General features: G+C 34.7%; 4 protein-coding genes across 4 annotated transcripts in view; 3 read left to right on the forward strand and 1 right to left on the reverse strand.

The window, feature by feature from the left end:
* The window catches only part of Garz (gartenzwerg), a 97,801-nt gene that overhangs the window by 56,777 nt on the left and 18,869 nt on the right, over nt 1–22,155 (reverse strand). The window lies entirely within an intron of this gene.
* Nucleotides 3,626–5,015, forward strand: LOC135193732 (collagenase-like). Its single transcript, XM_064217459.1, has 5 exons — nt 3,626–3,826; nt 3,920–4,187; nt 4,281–4,370; nt 4,459–4,649; nt 4,889–5,015. The coding sequence occupies exons 1-5, from the start codon at nt 3,635–3,637 to the stop codon at nt 4,991–4,993; spliced, it is 846 nt and encodes a 281-aa protein (XP_064073529.1). The 5' UTR covers nt 3,626–3,634; the 3' UTR covers nt 4,994–5,015.
* LOC135193731 (collagenase-like) lies at nt 9,508–10,913 on the forward strand. The gene is made up of 5 exons (XM_064217458.1): nt 9,508–9,723; nt 9,817–10,084; nt 10,179–10,268; nt 10,357–10,547; nt 10,787–10,913. The coding sequence occupies exons 1-5, from the start codon at nt 9,532–9,534 to the stop codon at nt 10,889–10,891; spliced, it is 846 nt and encodes a 281-aa protein (XP_064073528.1). The 5' UTR covers nt 9,508–9,531; the 3' UTR covers nt 10,892–10,913.
* Nucleotides 14,718–16,105, forward strand: LOC135193733 (collagenase-like). Its single transcript, XM_064217460.1, has 5 exons — nt 14,718–14,909; nt 15,003–15,270; nt 15,364–15,453; nt 15,540–15,730; nt 15,980–16,105. Exons 1-5 carry the CDS (start codon nt 14,718–14,720, stop codon nt 16,082–16,084), a joined length of 846 nt encoding a protein of 281 aa, XP_064073530.1. The 3' UTR covers nt 16,085–16,105.

A 22,155-nucleotide genomic window follows, 5' to 3' on the forward strand; every position in this document is an offset into this window, starting at 1 on the left:
GTAAGTGTCACAAAGTATATTTTCTGGTCATGGAGGTACTAAACTGCGCTCTCGGTGGTGGTCGCCAAGTGGTCGGTTTGCAGAGACTATTGCAATATTCTTTGTGTCGGCTTGCCTGTTACGCTTTACGAAATTTGCTAAAAATCAACTATACTCTAATAGGGGGGGGGGAGTAGTTATAAGGCATGAAAAATAATAGGGAACCAAATAACGCGTTGACATACTTTGTCAAGATAGAAAAATGAACACTAAAATTTTTGGCTTTTTAGAACAAATACAAGCAACGATATGAATTTTTTTAGAATTAGACCTCAATGGGGTCAACATAACCCCTCGTTTGACCCAATTGGGGGGATTTAAATTCGTGAATGGATTTAACTGAAGTGATCTTAATTTATGAGTAATTTCATTAAGAAAGGTTTTATATATTAGGGACATATAACTAAACAAAACATGACTTTAACGTTCTTCGCTGTACCCTAAAATGATAAAAATAGTGTTATTTTAAAAGATAACAATTTGAACCAACAGTATCCGAATTATTTAATTTAACAAATTATAATACCTAATCAAGAGTAACAGCGATACTAGGCATGTACGTTTTGGAAAAGTGTTCTAGTGCTCGCACCCTTGGACATATGTGACGAGCTGAATTCCACGCCAGTGACGCCGCGGTTTCTGCTACTTTCTAGTATATTATTATTTTATAAAAGTACCAAAATAAAATTGAATCCATTTATTGTATATTATTATAAACATTTAAATATTTGTTTCGTGGATAGCTTACATAGCTGCCACCCGAGATCCTCGGCTAAGCCCCGATTCGAGGAATTAAAAGTTATTCGGTTAGAAAGAGTCACTGCAATTGATATTGAAAATTATTTAATAATCTTAACATGAGAACTAATATGGCGCAATATGGGTTCATTAGTATTGGGGTGATTTACTAAAATGTATCGTTATACCAATAATAATTAAAACTAGATACATACACGATCGCAGTAAGTAACTATACGTCTATTTATAGTCTTCCGTCCCTATGCAAAATATTTCAAATCAACGTTTAGACTTTGGGATAAATACTATTTTTCATATTGACCAATTCGGCTCTACTAAAGGAAACTGCATAGACAAATATACGATGCATACCGCATGATGAAAAAATACGTATTATTCTTGGTAATTGGCGTATTCTATGATTTGTTCGAAGCATTGGTTCATACATTAAAAATAACATAATTTTCTATATACATACATACACTACGCTCCAAGAAGAAAAAAAAACATTCATTGAGCGAACCAAAAACAGGAAACATTTGCTCCGGTAAATTAATTTTAAGTCTCTTATAAAAACCACCAATAGTAATATTCAAAACGACAGACTTCGCCTCTGTTACCTTATGATTCAATGTTGTCTTGGCGCGCGTACCTAACAGACATACGAAATTTAAAAAAACCAAAATTTTAGTATTAGGATTTAGGATCACATCAGGTGATATATAAAGTATTTATTCAAGATTTTTGTGATATTGTATTGTGTGTTGATAATACTTCATAATCTTTCAAAGTTTACAGAAAATGATGCGATCAACAAAACTTATACCAAATAATGTTCGCAGTCACAAAAAAATTACAGAAATATTTCAATGACGATTAGGTGTAAGATTTATTTTAAAAAAAAAAAACAAAATCATACTTCGTCCGTTGGTTGTTGGTAACATAAATCGTATAGTTTTAGTAGAAATACATTTAGAAATACATTGTTAGATGTGTTTTAGTCAGGGTGATTTTTCATCATAATCACTAAAATACATCTGACATGTTGCTAACTTAACTCTTCTTCTTTAATGGTTCAGTCAAATTATAATTACACTAGATTTTATTATCTGAATCTTTTACTGTATTGGCTTAGATGTCCACGTGCATCGTTTCAGATCGATTTATTACCTGTAATCCAGTATCAAGGTTAGTGTTGGTATGAAACTTGTTGAAGTTATTTTTATTATTATATATACACATTTCTCTTGCCTTTTAATTGACTTATATTTAAAAAAATCCATAATTACTTGATTTATATATGGATATAATTCCTATTTAATTTTGGGTATTTTTGGTAGAGGTACTGGCATCATTTACTAAACCTTTCATAGTCTCGAGAACTTTCGTATTCGTTCCTTTTACATTTTTTTAGGTTACATCGGTTTAGCACTGAAATTAACTTTCAAATTCGATATACTGAATATATCGGTGAGTTATCCTAATATTTGTGTTTCTAAATTTGTGGTTGAATAGTAATTCAGTGCAACAATAGCGTATGTCTCTTCAGAATATATTAATAATGGAGTTTTGAATTTTGATAAATCTTTTTACGACACGTTCCTAACGACCTTTACAAATTGTAAGTGTTTAATTCTTGTTTCGCTTCTATGCTTTAGTTTTCAAGTCAGAAAGTAGTAGTCATGTTTAATTTGAGATTTACATTGATTTTTGACCCAATGGAATGATTCTCCGGAGTTGAAGTCGCCATTTCTATTAAGCAAGACTTTAAACCTCCAGAAGATAAAATCATGTTTATATCCCTCGCTAAAGGATATCTTTGAACATGTATATTTTGTATTGCAAGAGGATTTTACGCACCACATGGGTTAGAAATTTAAAGCTGAAATATTAAAGTGTGGACGGTTGCAGTGTCCTGGTTGAGTGAGTCCAGATTCCTGCTGGTGCTACTCCAAGGATGGAATGCCTGATTAATTTTCAATAAGATAAATCATAATAAATTGATTATTCAAACGTAATTTTATCCCCAGTGACCCAAGCTGAGTTTAACTGTAACTAAATTTAAAAACTTTAAAACTAATTTGAGATCTTGTATTTGTATTAACAATCAGTATGACCCACCAACATACATATATTGTAACTTATAATTAAATAATTATCTACCTAACAACTTCTTTCTCTCCCAACAGATTGTTTTTATATCATAATATTTAATTGGGCAATAAGTAATTAAGCAAACCGTAAAAGAATTTCGATTTTTGTTTCGTAACGGCTATGATCATTGTCACCGGGCACCTTTATTTTTACAAAATTTTTGAAAAATAAATTTGAATTAATTTTGAATTTTAAGCCAATGCTCCGTAATGCTATCGAACGCTATGGCGCTACTGCACTGATACATTATTATTTCAAGTAACCAACGTATCTGACGATTTTAGCTTGTTGAAGCAAAATACGTAAAAGTTCGTCACACTGACCTAAAACGCACCGAGCGGAGTTTTAACGTATCGAACAGATATCGATTTAAAGCGTATGACCATTACGTTTACGTAACTTTAACTAATACGATAACTGATTATTACCAAATCTGACCATATAATAAACAGTATTCTTTCACATGAAATATTCCTTGCTTTTAATGGATATTTGGAAGTTTATTTGCGTACCGAAAACATTACAAGTATCGTAAAACCTAATAATCGCACCGTATTAAAAATTAATTGTGACGAACCCCACAGGAAATAACAAATTAATACTAATTGAGTGATTGATGATACATGACAGGCAGAGGATTGATAAGATACTGATTAGTATATAAGATATCTATTTTGCTGAACAATTCAGTACGATTTCCACCATGAAATTCCTGCTTGTCGTCGTTGGCCTGGCCCTGGCTGTCGCAGCTGAGGAGAAATTTTTCTCCAACTACCATGAAGAGATCGGTATCCCAGAAGCTGCACGCATCAAGCTCGCCGAGGAGGCTCAGGACTTCGACGGCTCCAGGATCACTGGAGGACAAGAGTCTGCTCTCGGCGCACACCCTCACTTGGTAAGTTATATCGTAGTCGTGCGGTATTCATATATATTTCATGACTCGCAAAACTGTTTTTCTTTCATATTATAATAAACATTGTTATCTCAGGGTGGTCTGGTCATCACTTTGACTGACGGCAGACAGTCAGTTTGCGGATCTTCCCTTCTTACCAACAACAGGGCGGTGACCGCCGCTCATTGCTGGAGGTATGGTGGAGTCCAAGCTCGTCAATTCACCGTCGTCTTAGGCTCTATCCGTCTCTTCTCCGGTGGAGTTCGTATGAACACCAACAACGTCCAGATGCACGCCAGCTATAACGAGGATACCCTTAACAACGATATTGCCATCATAGTTATGGGACACGTTGCTTTCACCAGTAAGCAAATCTTTCTTACCTCTTCATTCCACGTATTTATATTTAGATTATTCTATTATTTTTTTACTTAAATATGTAACTCTTTGCCTTTAGACAATATTCAACGCATCAACCTCGCCAGTGGCAGTAACAACTACGTCGGTACCTGGGCCACAGCCGCCGGATTCGGTAGAACCGCTGACAGTAAGTTACAAAGGCCATTATCAGTCAGTAAATGCTGTACATTTGAGAAATAAAATGACTGTCTAACTCTTAAATATCCATTCCTCAGATAGTGGTACCAGCAACAACCTGCGTCACGTTAACTTGCAAGTAATCACCAACGCCGTGTGCGCCATCACTTTCGGAACTAATTCCATTATCTCTTCCACCCTGTGTGTCGCCACCCCTAACGGTCGGAGCACCTGCGGCGGCGACTCCGGTGGTCCTCTCGCTATCGGTAGAGGCAACACTGGCACTCTGGTCAGTATTTTGTTGTTTAGTTATAATTCGTAGTATCGTCGTCATTTCTGAACCGACTCTGTATATACATTTATATTATGTATAATGTTTATACGAGTGACACGAGAGTGGGGTACAGCTTCAAGTTGATCTTGGACCAAATTTGGTTTTTATGTTTTGAAATCTATGGCCGTATATTTAAGTATCATGACAAGCTCATTCGGTAATTACAATTTTTAACACATTCTCTTGCTACACAGATCGGTATCACTTCCTTCGGCGCTAGGGCCGGCTGCACACGAGGCTTACCCGCCGCTTTCGCCAGAGTGACCTCATTCAACGCTTGGATTCGCGCCCGCCTTTAAACATCTACTTTTGTCGTTAAATAAATATATTTAATTATATAAATTTGTGTTTTACTTAGTTACATTAAGTCAATTTTCAACATAATTTTTGTACGTCAGAAAAATCAGCGACAACATTTACCTATCTCACGGAAACTATTTTAACGTTCAAAAATAAGTGTCAAAATTATTATAATAGATGGTTAAGTTTACGTAAGTGTCACAAAGTATATTTTCTGGTCATGGAGGTACTAAACTGCGCTCTCGGTGGTGGTCGCCAAGTGGTCGGTTTGCAGAGACTATTGCAATATTCTTTGTGTCGGCTTGCCTGTTACGCTTTACGAAATTTGCTAAAAATCAACTATACTATAATAGGGGGGTAGTAGTTATAAGGCATGAAAAATAATAGGGAACCAAATAACGCGTTGACATACTTTGTCAAGATAGAAAAATGAACACTCAAATTTTTGGCTTTTTAGAACAAATACAAGCAACGATATGAATTTTTTTAGAATTAGACCTCAATGGGGTCAACATAACCCCTCGTTTGACCCAATTGGGGGGATTTAAATTCGTGAATGGATTTAACTGAAGTGATCTTAATTTATGAGTAATTTCATTAAGAAAGGTTTTATATATTAGGGACATATAACTAAACAAAACATGACTTTAACGTTCTTCGCTGTACCCTAAAATGATAAAAATAGTGTTATTTTAAAAGATAACAATTTGAACCAACAGTATCCGAATTATTTAATTTAACAAATTATAATACCTAATCAAGAGTAACAGCGATACTAGGCATGTACGTTTTGGAAAAGTGTTCTAGTGCTCGCACCCTTGGACATATGTGACGAGCTGAATTCCACGCCAGTGACGCCGCGGTTTCTGCTACTTTCTAGTATATTATTATTTTATAAAAGTACCAAAATAAAATTGAATCCATTTATTGTATATTATTATAAACATTTAAATATTTGTTTCGTGGATAGCTTACATAGCTGCCACCCGAGATCCTCGGCTAAGCCCCGATTCGAGGAATTAAAAGTTATTGGGTTAGAAAGAGTCACTGCAATTGATATTGAAAATTATTTAATAATCTTAACATGAGAACTAATATGGCGCAATATGGGTTCATTAGAATTGGGGTGATTTACTAAAATGTATCGTTATACCAATAATAATTAAAACTAGATACATACACGATCGCAGTAAGTAACTATACGTCTATTTATAGTCTTCCGTCCCTATGCAAAATATTTCAAATCAACGTTTAGACTTTGGTATAAATACTATTTTTCATATTGACCAATTCGACTCTACTAAAGGAAACTGCATAGACAAATATACGATGCATACCGCATGATGAAAAAATACGTATTATTCTTGGTAATTGGCGTATTCTATGATTTGTTCGAAGCATTGGTTCATACATTAAAAATAACATAATTTTCTATATACATACATACACTACGCTCCAAGAAGAAAAAAAAACATTCATTGAGCGAACCAAAAACAGGAAACATTTGCTCCGGTAAATTAATTTTAAGTCTCTTATAAAAACCACCAATAGTAATATTCAAAAGGACAGACTTCGCCTCTGTTACCTTATGATTCAATGTTGTCTTGGCGCGCGTACCTAACAGACATACGAAATTTAAAAAAACCAAAATTTTAGTATTAGGATTTAGGATCACATCAGGTGATATATAAAGTATTTATTCAATATTTTTGTGATATTGTATTGTGTCTTGATAATACTTCATAATCTTTCAAAGTTTACAGAAAATGATGCGATCAACAAAACTTATACCAAATAATGTTCGCAGTCACAAAAAAATTACAGAAATATTTCAATGACGATTAGGTGTAAGATTTATTTAAAAAAAAAAAAACAAAATCATACTTCGTCCGTTGGTTGTTGGTAACATAAATCGTATAGTTTTAGTAGAAATACATTTAGAAATACATTGTTAGATGTGTTTTAGTCAGGGTGATTTTTCATCATAATCACCCTAACTAAAATACATCTGACATGTTGCTAACTTAACTCTTCTTCTTTAATGGTTCAGTCAAATTATAATTACACTAGATTTTATTATCTGAATCTTTTACTGTATTGGCTTAGATGTCCACGTGCATCGTTTCAGATCGATTTATTACCTGTAATCCAGTATCAAGGTTAGTGTTGGTATGAAACTTGTTGAAGTATTTTTTATTATTATATATACACATTCCTCTTGCCTTTTAATTGAGTTATATTTAAAAAAATCCATAATTACTTGATTTATATATGGATATAATTCCTATTTAATTTTGGGTATTTTTGGTAGAGGTACTGGCATCATTTACTAAACCTTTCATAGTCTCGAGAACTTTCGTATTCGTTCCTTTTACATTTTTTTAGGTTACATCGGTTTAGCACTGAAATTAACTTTCAAATTCGATATACTGAATATATCGGTGAGTTATCCTAATATTTGTGTTTCTAAATTTGTGGTTGAATAGTAATTCAGTGCAACAATAGCGTATTCTCTTCAGAATATATTAATAATGGAGTTTTGAATTTTGATAAATCTTTTTACGACACGTTCCTAACGACCTTTACAAATTGTAAGTGTTTAATTCCTGTTTCGCTTCTATGCTTTAGTTTTCAAGTCAGAAAGTCGTAGTCATGTTTAATTTGAGATTTACATTGATTTTTGACCCAATGGAATAATTCTCCGGAGTTGAAGTCGCCATTTCTATTAAGCAAGACTTTAAATCTCCAGAAGATAAAATCATGTTTATATCCCTCGCTAAAGGATATCTTTGAACATGTATATTTTGTATTGCAAGAGGATTTTACGCACCACATGGGTTAGAAATTTAAAGCCGAAATATTAAAGTGTGGACGGTTGCAGTGTCCTGGTTGAGTGAGTCCAGATTCCTGCTGGTGCTACTCCAAGGATGGAATGCCTGATTAATTTTATTTATTTAACTCTTTATTGCACACCAAATATACATAAAGATACAAAGTATATTTTCTTTAAAACAAAATTGGCCAAGCAAAAGACGGTCTTATGGCTTATAAGCCATTTCATCCAGACAACCTTTGGGTTAGAAGAATAATGTGTATGGAAGACGGCAATATGGTGGTGCAGTAAAAACTTACATTATGAAATAATAACGAATACAACTCAATAAATATAGCAAATACATAAATACAAAAAATACTAATAAATAGAATATAAAGCAGATTATAGATATTTATAAATAAATCATATATACATACATATATCTATATAGTATATGTAATAAAATATATATATATATATAATATTATTAATAAATATAATAGAAAGTATAATAGGATATTAAATAACTGTATCTCAAATGTCATCATTATTAGTGTCCAAATAGAATTTCTTCAGAGAATTTTTAAATATTTGTAACGATTTAGATTGTCTTATGCTTAGCGGTAAGTTGTTCCAAAGTGTTATTGCCTGCACAGTGAAGGACTGCTTATAATATTTACTGCTATAGGTAGGCAGTTTTAGGATGAGGCTTCGTGATGATCGTATACTTGACTGATCTCCAAGAAATTCGAATTTCTCCTCCAAATAACAAGGAGCGGTCGGATTAAACAACACACAGTACAGAAGAGAGAGAGTATGCAAGTTTCGGCGACGGCGTATAGGGAGCCACTTGAGCTTTGAACGAAATTCTGAAACATGGTCATACTTTCGGAGAATTTTCAATAAGATAAATCATAATAAATTGATTATTCAAACGTAATTTTATCCCCAGTGACCCAAGCTGAGTTTAACTGTAACTAAATTTAAAAACTTTAAAACTAATTTGAGATCTTGTATTTGTATTAACAATCAGTAAGACCCACCAACATACATATATTGTAACTTAATTAATATTTAATTGGGCAATAAGTAATTAAGCAAACCGTAAAAGAATTTCGATTTTTGTTTCGTAACGGCTATGATCATTGTCACCGGGCACCTTTATTTTTACAAAATTTTTGAAAAATAAATTTGAATTAATTTTGAATTTTAAGCCAATGCTCCGTAATGCTATCGAACGCTATGGCGCTACTGCACTGATACATTATTATTTCAAGTAACCAACGTATCTGACGATTTTAGCTTGTTGAAGCAAAATACGTAAAAGTTCGTCACACTGACCTAAAACGCAGCGAGCGGAGTTTTAACGTATCGAACAGATATCGAGTTAAAGCGTATGACCATTACGTTTACGTAACTTTAACTAATACGATAACTGATTATTACCAAATCTGACCATATAATAAACAGTATTCTTTCACATGAAATATTCCTTGCTTTTAATGGATATTTGGAAGTTTATTTGCGTACCGAAAACATTACAAGTATCGTAAAACCTAATAATCGCACCGTATTAAAAATTAATTGTGACGAACCCCACAGGAAATAACAAAATTAATACTAATTGAGTGATTGATGATACATGACAGGCAGAGGATTGATAAGATACTGATTAGTATATAAGATATCTGTTTTGCTGAACAATTCAGTACGATTTCCACCATGAAATTCCTGCTTGTCGTCGTTGGCCTGGCCCTGGCTGTCGCAGCTGAGGAGAAATTTTTCTCCAACTACCATGAAGAGATCGGTATCCCAGAAGCTGCACGCATCAAGCTCGCCGAGGAGGCTCAGGACTTCGACGGCTCCAGGATCACTGGAGGACAAGAGTCTGCTCTCGGCGCACACCCTCATTTGGTAAGTTATATCGTAGTCGTGCGATATTCATATATATTTAATGACTCGCAAAACTGTTTTTCTTTCATATTATAATAAACATTGATATCTCAGGGTGGTCTGGTCATCACTTTGACTGACGGCAGACAGTCAGTTTGCGGATCTTCCCTTCTCACCAACAACAGGGCGGTGACCGCCGCTCATTGCTGGAGGTATGGTGGAGTCCAAGCTCGTCAATTCACCGTCGTCTTAGGCTCTATCCGTCTCTTCTCCGGTGGAGTTCGTATGAACACCAACAACGTCCAGATGCACGCCAGCTACAACGAGGATACCCTTAACAACGATATTGCCATCATAGTTATGGGACACGTTGCTTTCACCAGTAAGCAAATCTTTCTTACCTCTTCATTCCACGTATTTATATTTAGATTATTCCATTATTTGTTTTACTTAAATATGTAACTCTTTGCCTTTAGACAATATTCAACGCATCAACCTCGCCAGTGGCAGTAACAACTACGTCGGTACCTGGGCCACAGCCGCCGGATTCGGTAGAACCGCTGACAGTAAGTTACAAAGGCCATTATCAGTCAGTAAATGCTGTACATTTGAGAAATAAAATGACTGTCTAACTCTTAAATATCCATTCCTCAGATAGTGGTACCAGCAACAACCTGCGTCACGTTAACTTGCAAGTAATCACCAACGCCGTGTGCGCCAACACTTTCGGAACTAATTCCATTATCTCTTCCACCCTGTGTGTCGCCACCCCTAACGGTCGGAGCACCTGCGGCGGCGACTCCGGTGGTCCTCTCGCTATCGGTAGAGGCAACACCGGCACTCTGGTCAGTATTTTGTTGTTTAGTTATAATTCGTAGTATCGTCGTCATTTCTGAACCGACTCTGTATATACATTTATATTATGTATAATGTTTATACGAGTGACACGAGAGTGGGGTACAGCTTCAAGTTGATCTTGGACCAAATTTGGTTTTTATGTTTTGAAATCTATGGCCGTATATTTAAGTATCATGACAAGTTCATTCGGTAATTACAATTTTTAACACATTCTCTTGCTACACAGATCGGTATCACTTCCTTCGGCGCTAGGGCCGGCTGCACACGAGGCTTACCCGCCGCTTTCGCCAGAGTGACCTCATTCAACGCTTGGATTCGCGCCCGCCTTTAAACATCTACTTTTGTCGTTAAATAAATATATTTAATTATATAAATTTGTGTTTTACTTAGTTACATTAAGTCAATTTTCAACATAATTTTTGTACGTCAGAAAAATCAGCGACAACATTTACCTATCTCACGGAAACTATTTTAACGTTCAAAAATAAGTGTCAAAATTATTATAATAGATGGTTAAGTTTACGTAAGTGTCACAAAGTATATTTTCTGGTCATGAAGGTACTAAACTGCGCTCTCGGTGGTGGTCGCCAAGTGGTCGGTTTGCAGAGACTATTGCAATATTCTTTGTGTCGGCTTGCCTGTTACGCTTTACGAAATTTGCTAAAAATCAACTATACTCTAATAGGGGGGGGGGAGTAGTTATAAGGCATGAAAAATAATAGGGAACCAAATAACGCGTTGACATACTTTGTCAAGATAGAAAAATGAACACTAAAATTTTTGGCTTTTTAGAACAAATACAAGCAACGATATGAATTTTTTTAGAATTAGACCTCAATGGGGTCAACATAACCCCTCGTTTGACCCAATTGGGGGGATTTAAATTCGTGAATGGATTTAACTGAAGTGATCTTAATTTATGAGTAATTTCATTAAGAAAGGTTTTATATATTAGGGACATATAACTAAACAAAACATGACTTTAACGTTCTTCGCTGTACCCTAAAATGATAAAAATAGTGTTATTTTAAAAGATAACAATTTGAACCAACAGTATCCGAATTATTTAATTTAACAAATTATAATACCTAATCAAGAGTAACAGCGATACTAGGCATGTACGTTTTGGAAAAGTGTTCTAGTGCTCGCACCCTTGGACATATGTGACGAGCTGAATTCCACGCCAGTGACGCCGCGGTTTCTGCTACTTTCTAGTATATTATTATTTTATAAAAGTACCAAAATAAAATTGAATCCATTTATTGTATATTATTATAAACATTTAAATATTTGTTTCGTGGATAGCTTACATAGCTGCCACCCGAGATCCTCGGCTAAGCCCCGATTCGAGGAATTAAAAGTTATTCGGTTAGAAAGAGTCACTGCAATTGATATTGAAAATTATTTAATAATCTTAACATGAGAACTAATATGGCGCAATATGGGTTCATTAGTATTGGGGTGATTTACTAAAATGTATCGTTATACCAATAATAATTAAAACTAGATACATACACGATCGCAGTAAGTAACTATACGTCTATTTATAGTCTTCCGTCCCTATGCAAAATATTTCAAATCAACGTTTAGACTTTGGGATAAATACTATTTTTCATATTGACCAATTCGGCTCTACTAAAGGAAACTGCATAGACAAATATACGATGCATACCGCATGATGAAAAAATACGTATTATTCTTGGTAATTGGCGTATTCTATGATTTGTTCGAAGCATTGGTTCATACATTAAAAATAACATAATTTTCTATATACATACATACACTACGCTCCAAGAAGAAAAAAAAACATTCATTGAGCGAACCAAAAACAGGAAACATTTGCTCCGGTAAATTAATTTTAAGTCTCTTATAAAAACCACCAATAGTAATATTCAAAACGACAGACTTCGCCTCTGTTACCTTATGATTCAATGTTGTCTTGGCGCGCGTACCTAACAGACATACGAAATTTAAAAAAACCAAAATTTTAGTATTAGGATTTAGGATCACATCAGGTGATATATAAAGTATTTATTCAAGATTTTTGTGATATTGTATTGTGTGTTGATAATACTTCATAATCTTTCAAAGTTTACAGAAAATGATGCGATCAACAAAACTTATACCAAATAATGTTCGCAGTCACAAAAAAATTACAGAAATATTTCAATGACGATTAGGTGTAAGATTTATTTTAAAAAAAAAAAACAAAATCATACTTCGTCCGTTGGTTGTTGGTAACATAAATCGTATAGTTTTAGTAGAAATACATTTAGAAATACATTGTTAGATGTGTTTTAGTCAGGGTGATTTTTCATCATAATCACTAAAATACATCTGACATGTTGCTAACTTAACTCTTCTTCTTTAATGGTTCAGTCAAATTATAATTACACTAGATTTTATTATCTGAATCTTTTACTGTATTGGCTTAGATGTCCACGTGCATCGTTTCAGATCGATTTATTACCTGTAATCCAGTATCAAGGTTAGTGTTGGTATGAAACTTGTTGAAGTTATTTTTATTATTATATATACACATTTCTCTTGCCTTTTAATTGACTTATATTTAAAAAAATCCATAATTACTTGATTTATATATGGATATAATTCCTATTTAATTTTGGGTATTTTTGGTAGAGGTACTGGCATCATTTACTAAACCTTTCATAGTCTCGAGAACTTTCGTATTCGTTCCTTTTACATTTTTTTAGGTTACATCGGTTTAGCACTGAAATTAACTTTCAAATTCGATATACTGAATATATCGGTGAGTTATCCTAATATTTGTGTTTCTAAATTTGTGGTTGAATAGTAATTCAGTGCAACAATAGCGTATGTCTCTTCAGAATATATTAATAATGGAGTTTTGAATTTTGATAAATCTTTTTACGACACGTTCCTAACGACCTTTACAAATTGTAAGTGTTTAATTCTTGTTTCGCTTCTATGCTTTAGTTTTCAAGTCAGAAAGTCGTAGTCATGTTTAATTTGAGATTTACATTGATTTTTGACCCAATGGAATAATTCTCCGGAGTTGAAGTCGCCATTTCTATTAAGCAAGACTTTAAATCTCCAGAAGATAAAATCATGTTTATATCCCTCGCTAAAGGATATCTTTGAACATGTATATTTTGTATTGCAAGAGGATTTTACGCACCACATGGGTTAGAAATTTAAAGCTGAAATATTAAAGTGTGGACGGTTGCAGTGTCCTGGTTGAGTGAGTCCAGATTCCTGCTGGTGCTACTCCAAGGATGGAATGCCTGATTAATTTTCAATAAGATAAATCATAATAAATTGATTATTCAAACGTAATTTTATCCCCAGTGACCCAAGCTGAGTTTAACTGTAACTAAATTTAAAAACTTTAAAACTAATTTGAGATCTTGTATTTGTATTAACAATCAGTATGACCCACCAACATACATATATTGTAACTTATAATTAAATAATTATCTACCTAACAACTTCTTTCTCTCCCAACAGATTGTTTTTATATCATAATATTTAATTGGGCAATAAGTAATTAAGCAAACCGTAAAAGAATTTCGATTTTTGTTTCGTAACGGCTATGATCATTGTCACCGGGCACCTTTATTTTTACAAAATTTTTGAAAAATAAATTTGAATTAATTTTGAATTTTAAGCCAATGCTCCGTAATGCTATCGAACGCTATGGCGCTACTGCACTGATACATTATTATTTCAAGTAACCAACGTATCTGACGATTTTAGCTTGTTGAAGCAAAATACGTAAAAGTTCGTCACACTGACCTAAAACGCAGCGAGCGGAGTTTTAACGTATCGAACAGATATCGAGTTAAAGCGTATGACCATTACGTTTACGTAACTTTAACTAATACGATAACTGATTATTACCAAATCTGACCATATAATAAACAGTATTTTTTCACATGAAATTTTCCTTGCTTTTAATGGATATTTGGAAGTTTATTTGCGTACCGAAAACATTACAAGTATCGTAAAACCTAATAATCGCACTGTATTAAAAATTAATTGTGACGAACCCCACAGGAAATAACAAATTAATACTAATTGAGTGATTGATGATACATGACAGGCAGAGGATTGATAAGATACTGATTAGTATATAAGATATCTGTTTTGCTGAACAATTCAGTACGATTTCCACCATGAAATTCCTGCTTGTCGTCGTTGGCCTGGCCCTGGCTGTCGCAGCTGAGGAGGAAATTTTCTCCAACTACCATGAAGAGATCGGTATCCCAGAAGCTGCACGCATCAAGTTCGCCGAGGAGGCTCAGGATTTCGACGGCTCCAGGATCACTGGAGGACAAGAGTCTACTCTCGGGGCACACCCTCACTTGGTAAGTTATATCGTAGTCGTGCGATATTCATATACATTTCATGACTCGCAAAACTGTTTTTCTTTCATATTATAATAAACATTGATATCTCAGGGTGGTCTGGTCATCAGTTTGACTGACGGCAGACAGTCAGTTTGCGGATCTTCCCTTCTGACCAACACCAGGGCGGTGACCGCCGCTCATTGCTGGAGGCATGGTAGAATCCAAGCTCGTCAATTCACCGTTGTCCTAGGCTCTATCCGTCTCTTCTCCGGTGGAGTTCGTATGAACACCAACAACGTCCAGATGCACGCCAGCTACAACGAGGATACCCTTAACAACGATATTGCCATCATAGTTATGGGACACGTTACTTTCACCAGTAAGCAAATCTTTCTTACCTCTTCATTCCACGTATTTATATTTAGATTATTCTATTATTTTTTTACTTAAATATGTAACTCTTTGCCTTTAGACAATATTCAACGCATCAACCTCGCCAGTGGCAGTAACAACTACGTCGGTACCTGGGCCACAGCCGCCGGATTCGGTAGAACCGCTGACAGTAAGTTGCAAAGGCCATTATCAGTCTAAATGCTTTACATTTGAGAAATAAAATGATTGTCTAACTCTTAAATATCCATTCCTCAGATGCTGGTACCAGCAACAACCTGCGTCACGTTAACTTGCAAGTAATCACCAACGCCGTGTGCGCCAACACTTTCGGATCTAATGTCATTGTCTCTTCCACCCTGTGTGTCGCCACCCCTAACGGTCAGAGCACCTGCGGCGGCGACTCCGGTGGTCCTCTCGCTATCGGTAGAGGCAACACTGGCACTCTGGTTAGTGTTTTGTTGTTTACTTTTTTTAATATTGACTGATACACCTTGTGTACCGCCACCACCGGTGGTCAGAGCACCTGCGGCGGAGACTCCGGTGGTCCTCTAGCCATCGGCAGCGGAACTAGCCGTACTCTGGTCAGTGTTTTGTTGTTTACCTACTTAAAATGCGCTTCACATAAGTGAATCACATAAACTTTTCCAGTTTTATCCTGAGATCGTCATTCTATAACGCGTTCTATTCCTACACAGATCGGTATCACCTCCTTCGGCTCCATAGCCGGCTGCACGCGAGGCTTACCCGCCGGTTTCGCCAGAGTGACATCATTCAACGCCTGGATTAGCGCCCGCCTTTAAACGTCTACTCTTTGTTGTCCAATAAATTATTAATTAATTTAAATTTGTATTTTACTTCCATCAATTACACATATACTAAATGGCAAGACATATACGACACGGGTAATCTAACAAATTAATAAATATAATGGGATACAAGATCATCTGTGACCGTCATGACGTCACCTTTGCACAAATGCTTAATATTGTGTTAATCCGTAATGGAATAATACATAAAAGGGAGAATACAGGTCATTCGAGATACGTGGCCGTAAATAATACTCATCGAACAGAACATTGAGTGCATTCAGAACTAGAGCTACACTTAAACTATCAAATTTTCATTTTCAGTATTAGCAATCACAAAAGACCTACGACATTAGCACCCTTTTTGTTTTTTTACCATTCCTCTCGTCACCAATGCGCCACCAACCTTGGGTACGTTGACATTATACCCCTTTGTTGCCTTTTACACTTTTCCGTTGCAACAAAAAATATTATGTTATTCCAAATAATATATTTTATTGAAAGAACCGGTGACAATCATTGTGTAGACACGAGTAGGTATGGTAAACTAATACCTAACTCCTTGTTTCCGACTTCCCAAAGTCAATACATCCATCCTGCGGCTCGGTATTCATTTCTATAATAAGATTCCAATGTTAGTTTTTACTTGGCCTATTAGAAAATTGAAATTTCCTCAATAAAGAACATTGATAAATAGATCATATTAGTAAATACAAGATTATAGTAAAGATAAAAAAGCGTTGATTTAGTACTTCTAGCCAGAAAGTATTAAAAAATATCGTATTTTACTGACACACTCTGACATCAAATGGTGAAAAAGAGTAACTATTGAGTTTCTTTCCGGTTCTTCTCGGTAGAATTTACTTTCCGAACCGGTGAAAGCTTTACATTAATTCAACAGTGTAACATAACGATTAAAACTGATTTTGACCGATTGACACATAAGACTCTCAATTAGTAAAGTTCTGAAATATTAAACCACAATTTTATTGAAAAAAATTATTCAAAAATTTGAAGTTGATTTTCATAAATTAAGTATGCTTTTTTTTCAAAATAGAACCCAGATTACTATAAATAATCCACCCAAGATGCTCAGACATTACAAAAATTAAAAAAAAAAGAAAATCTAATTTCGATTGTTATATTTTTTTTTTATTTCACCCATAGAAAATCATGACTTATATTACGCATAGCAAAGACCTACTAGACAGACTAAGACATTCACTGATATTTAAAAAAAAACATTAACGTTTCCCCTATTCCCTTTTTTCCCCGACCAGTTTCTAACCATTTTCTCTCTGAGAAACTTGAGGCTGGTGCATACCAGCCCATTCATATATTTAACCGAACAGTCTGTATACTTCCATCTTTGAGTAAAACATCGGAAATGACTAATTGATTTATGATCATCATTTTCTACGCTTTCGCATAAATACTATTTTTCATAATAAATCATGATGTCCAAAAGAGCCGTTCTTGCACCTTAGACACATATATCTATGTATATACGATGCATAATTAATTATGAAATAAATCATTAAATACTATTGGTATTTTGTGTGATTTGTGAAGAACATTTGATAATGATAAAACAGCGCTAGGTATGAGTGTTCCACTAGGATAGATTTTGGAACCTTTTCTATTTGTAGTATGTATAAATCATATTCATCGTTACGATAAAGGAATTTTCTACTGTGATATTTTATTTATTTATTTCTCAACACCAACAGGTACTATGAACATACAAAATAAATCAGAAGTCAATATATTTTTTTAGATAATTGCCTACTATTTTCAGGCTGAAACCTCACACTTCCTGTGCCCTGCAACTGGGACGAAAAGTGTCACAGACACTGTCAGCACAGAGTCTCGTCCCGCACTGATTTATAAGGCAACAAAGAGGTTGCATCGCGATATGCCCATATCGATTACGTAATAGAATCATTAAAAATATTGATAAAGATAGTCTGCAAAATTAAGCCCAAGATTAGTAATTTGCTACACAATATTACAATTAAAATAAAAAATAAAATATTATACCTTAAAAAAAAGAGAACAATAATAACAAAATCGGAGAAGGTACTTTGGATATTTATTTGTTTTATTTATAATATCGTCGATGTACGTAAAGCGATATCGTTGGTACAAAGTTACTAAAAAATTAAGGTCTTAATGCCAAACTGCGTTGCGTGTGCTTACCAAATTAACGAAAGAAAAATTTAAAGCTAACTTTAAATAATAGTTATCTACTCAACTCCAAAGCAGACGCGGTCAGAAATGTTAGATTTCTGCTTGGGTTTTATAATTTGGTTATTTTCATAGTATCATATCTTACGAATATTACTTTGGGGTAACACTACTGACATTGTATCTGTTTTAAAAATCAACTTCCTGAGGTTTTCCTTACTAGGTCACAGGAAAGAAAAATATAAGCTAAATCTTAACATACGTATTCACTGTAAAAGGTACGGTCTGGTCTATTCATAACCCGTAATTCAATTCTAGCTTTGGCATGTTTTTGAAAAATAAAATCATTTATAGAAATGCTTTATAGTATGATCATAGCAATATTATATACATCCGCAATAATACAACCTCTGGGCGCAGCGGCAGTAATCAACCAATGGGATTGCCTATATTTATAAATAAGATTTTGATTAAAACCCTAATAAAATGTTTTTTTGTTATTTCTAGCATATGTTCTTTGACAGTAGGCTAATTTCGCCGAGCTCCTCTGTTTTCGAACTGATGTGTTTAAGTAATCACGTGAAAACTGAACCGAATAAATATGGTAAGTAAACCGCTTCTGGCGCATAATGCTACCGAACTGACGACTCTAGCTCATTGAACGAAATACGTAAAAGTTCTTCACATTGCCCTAAAACGGAGAGAGCGGAGTTTTAACGTATCGAATAGGTCTCGATTTAACGCGATCAACTTTACAAGTATCGTGAGGCTTAACAATCACAGCGTATTAAAATTGCATTTATTCGCTGTATCTCTCTTCGCTGGACAATTCAGTACTACTTCCACCATGAAATTCCTGCTTGTCGTCGTTGGCCTGGCTCTGGCTGTCGCAGCTGAGGAGAAAATCTTCTCCAGCTACCATGATCAGATCGGTATCCCAGAAGCTGCACGCATCAAGCTCGCCGAGGAGGCTCAGGACTTCGACGGCTCCAGGATCACTGGAGGACAATTATCTGCTGTCGGCGCACACCCTCACTTGGTATGAGATATCTTAATCGAACGATGTTTAATAAAAATCGCATTAATTTTTTTTTCTTCATAAATTCTTCATAAACATTTTTTTTATTTGTGAATTAATTAAATGGTATTTTTTTTAGAATCAGTTACCAAGAAAGATCACCTCAAAAGTTATTTTGACAGTATAATAGTCACCCCTATCACCTCCTAACGGGAATACGTCGAATTACCAATAACCCTGTACATATATTATATATATAGATTATGCTCATAAAATCACTTTTTTATCGTCATATTACAGTGTTGAATTAAAAATAAAGCGCATTTCAATTCAACCAAGAATATTCGGCAAGAAACTCAGTAGGAGTAATATTCTAATCGGTGTCAATCATCTAATTGGTGTCAATCAAACGCAAAAAATATATAATTACCTGTCTGGAAGTCAACAAATACTAAACCTACGCATTATTATCCTTAATATATTTGTTTTAAGTAACATGCCTTATCGATGTTTTCTAACCTAACCTAACCTAACCAAGTTAACAATATTCTACATATATAAAAGCGAAAAACCACTCACTGATTAATAATAACACCTACAAACTTGAAATTTGGCAGGTAGGTTCCTTATAGGGTGTAGAAATCCGCTAAGAACGGATTCTACGAAACTCCACCCCTAAGGGGGTAAAAAAGCGGGTACGAGCGCAGGTTCAGCTAGTAGCTTTATACAAGAAAAAAATCTAATCTCTGATGCTGTTATAAATTATATTTTTTTATCTTAACACTGTTATCACAGTGACATCTATGTAAAATTTTACCGGTTCATCCTTCTATCAATTCGATGGATTTCTCTTACACACACATTACCATAGAATACACACACACACACACATAGTACATTAGAATTAAACTCATGCAGTTTCGAATCAGTCTCGGTCATATCGATTATGTTTATATAATTCGTGTTGTGGTTTGGCTAATATTAATATAAACTATATTTGAATCCACCAAAAGAACGCGTAACCAATAGATGCTTAATAGTTTGTTACGAAACGAAACGTCAAAATTAAGTCACGACACCGATATTTTCACATCGATCGGTTAAGTTAATATAATTGTAATCTTACACGTAGAATATTTTATATTGCGTTGCTCGGAAGCGACCCTTCATAAGTTATCGAACAAGGCGACAATTCTATTAACAAATTGTCACATCGCAATCGAATCGAAACGTGGTAGTTGCGGTTCAGCCGTTTTCCGATTCAAAACAAAACAACGAACCAATTGCGTTTATGTTGAAGTTAGATCTGAATATAATTGAGATCGTATCAAAATCGATATAAATAAGTAGAATAACCCCTCTACTACGATAAAGCTGAGTATTATTTTTTGTAAGGAATAGTCAAAGCTCGATCGGAATGGAATCGGGACCGCATCGTAATCGTTACATGTTAGTAGAATTCGCCCTCAGGCAGCGCTACAAATAGATAAAAACAAAAAGCCAATGAAAGTGCCTCAAAGACGTGCATTAATTGATTATTAGCACTCAATATTAAATCATAAGCTTTTTCAGATAATTTAATCTATACGACAAGTAAATTCAATAAATTAAACTTTTAAAAATAATTAATTTATCGATTGCATGATAACGAGTTTAGTAACATAAAGCTCGCGGTTTTTACAATACTTTATTGAGCATTTATGGGTCATATCCAGTTCCCCCCCCTCGTCATATATTGTACCACCAAAAAGGAATACTTAATTATTGTGTGTTCAGTTTGAATGGTTTCGTTAATAACAGTCACAAGTTATTTTATCGTTTTATACTATAAGTGTGGTACAATGTACCGCTCATCAGATATTTTACAGCTAAACAGCAACACCTAATATTATGTTCAGATTTGAAGGGTTAGTGAGGCAATGAAACCAAAGGGACAAGGGTCATAAGCACTTAGATCCCGAGGTTTGGTTGTGCATTGACGGTATAACGAAAATCTATGGAAATACGTACGTATCTGTCCATACGCATCGCAGCACCGAAGTGACGTATACTCTAAGCCGTAGAATTTTTTGACATTAATGAAATCAAGTGCATCTAAATTAGCACAGTAAAGCTGAGATGGCCCAGTAAAGCCCAGATGGCCCAGTGTTTAGAACGCGTGCATCTTAACCGATGATTTCGGGTTCGAACCCAGGCAGGCACCACTGAATTTTCATGTGCTTAATTTGTGTTTATAATTCATCGCGTGCTCGGCGGTGAAGGAAAACATCGTGAGGAAACCTGCATGTGTCTGATTTCAACGAAATTCTGCCACATGTGTATTCCACCAACGCGCATTGGAGCAGCGTGTTGGAATACGCTCCTAACCTTCTCCTCAAAGGGAGAGGAGGCCTTAGCCCAGCAGTGGGAAATTTACAGGCTGCTAATGTATATTAGCACTATAATAAGTCTACTGCCAATATTGGACGCAATCGAAAATTTACTACATTTTTTTTATGTCACTCATATATACATATATACATATATATATATATGATATCATTCATTTTTTTTCTGTATGCGCCAATTAATAATTGGACATAACACGGCTTATAAAAACTCGACAGGACATATTTGTGTTCGATAAGACGTAATTTATTATCTGATTATTAAAAATTTAAATTACGGTATCTACGTTAACAAATTCCAATACGAAAGGCAGACGGAGCGCGCGGTGTGTTATAGTGAAGTAACAAGAACGAATAAAGAATCAAAAGGAACACAGAGATTTTTTTTTTAACTATTGACGAAACACGCGTGAACAACATGTTCAAGTAATACATATAACTACGTAGTTCATAGAGACTATACAATTTTTGTT

The sequence above is a fragment of the Vanessa tameamea genome, chromosome 17 (genome assembly GCF_037043105.1).
Source record: "Vanessa tameamea isolate UH-Manoa-2023 chromosome 17, ilVanTame1 primary haplotype, whole genome shotgun sequence".
Lineage (NCBI taxonomy): Eukaryota > Metazoa > Arthropoda > Insecta > Lepidoptera > Nymphalidae > Vanessa > Vanessa tameamea.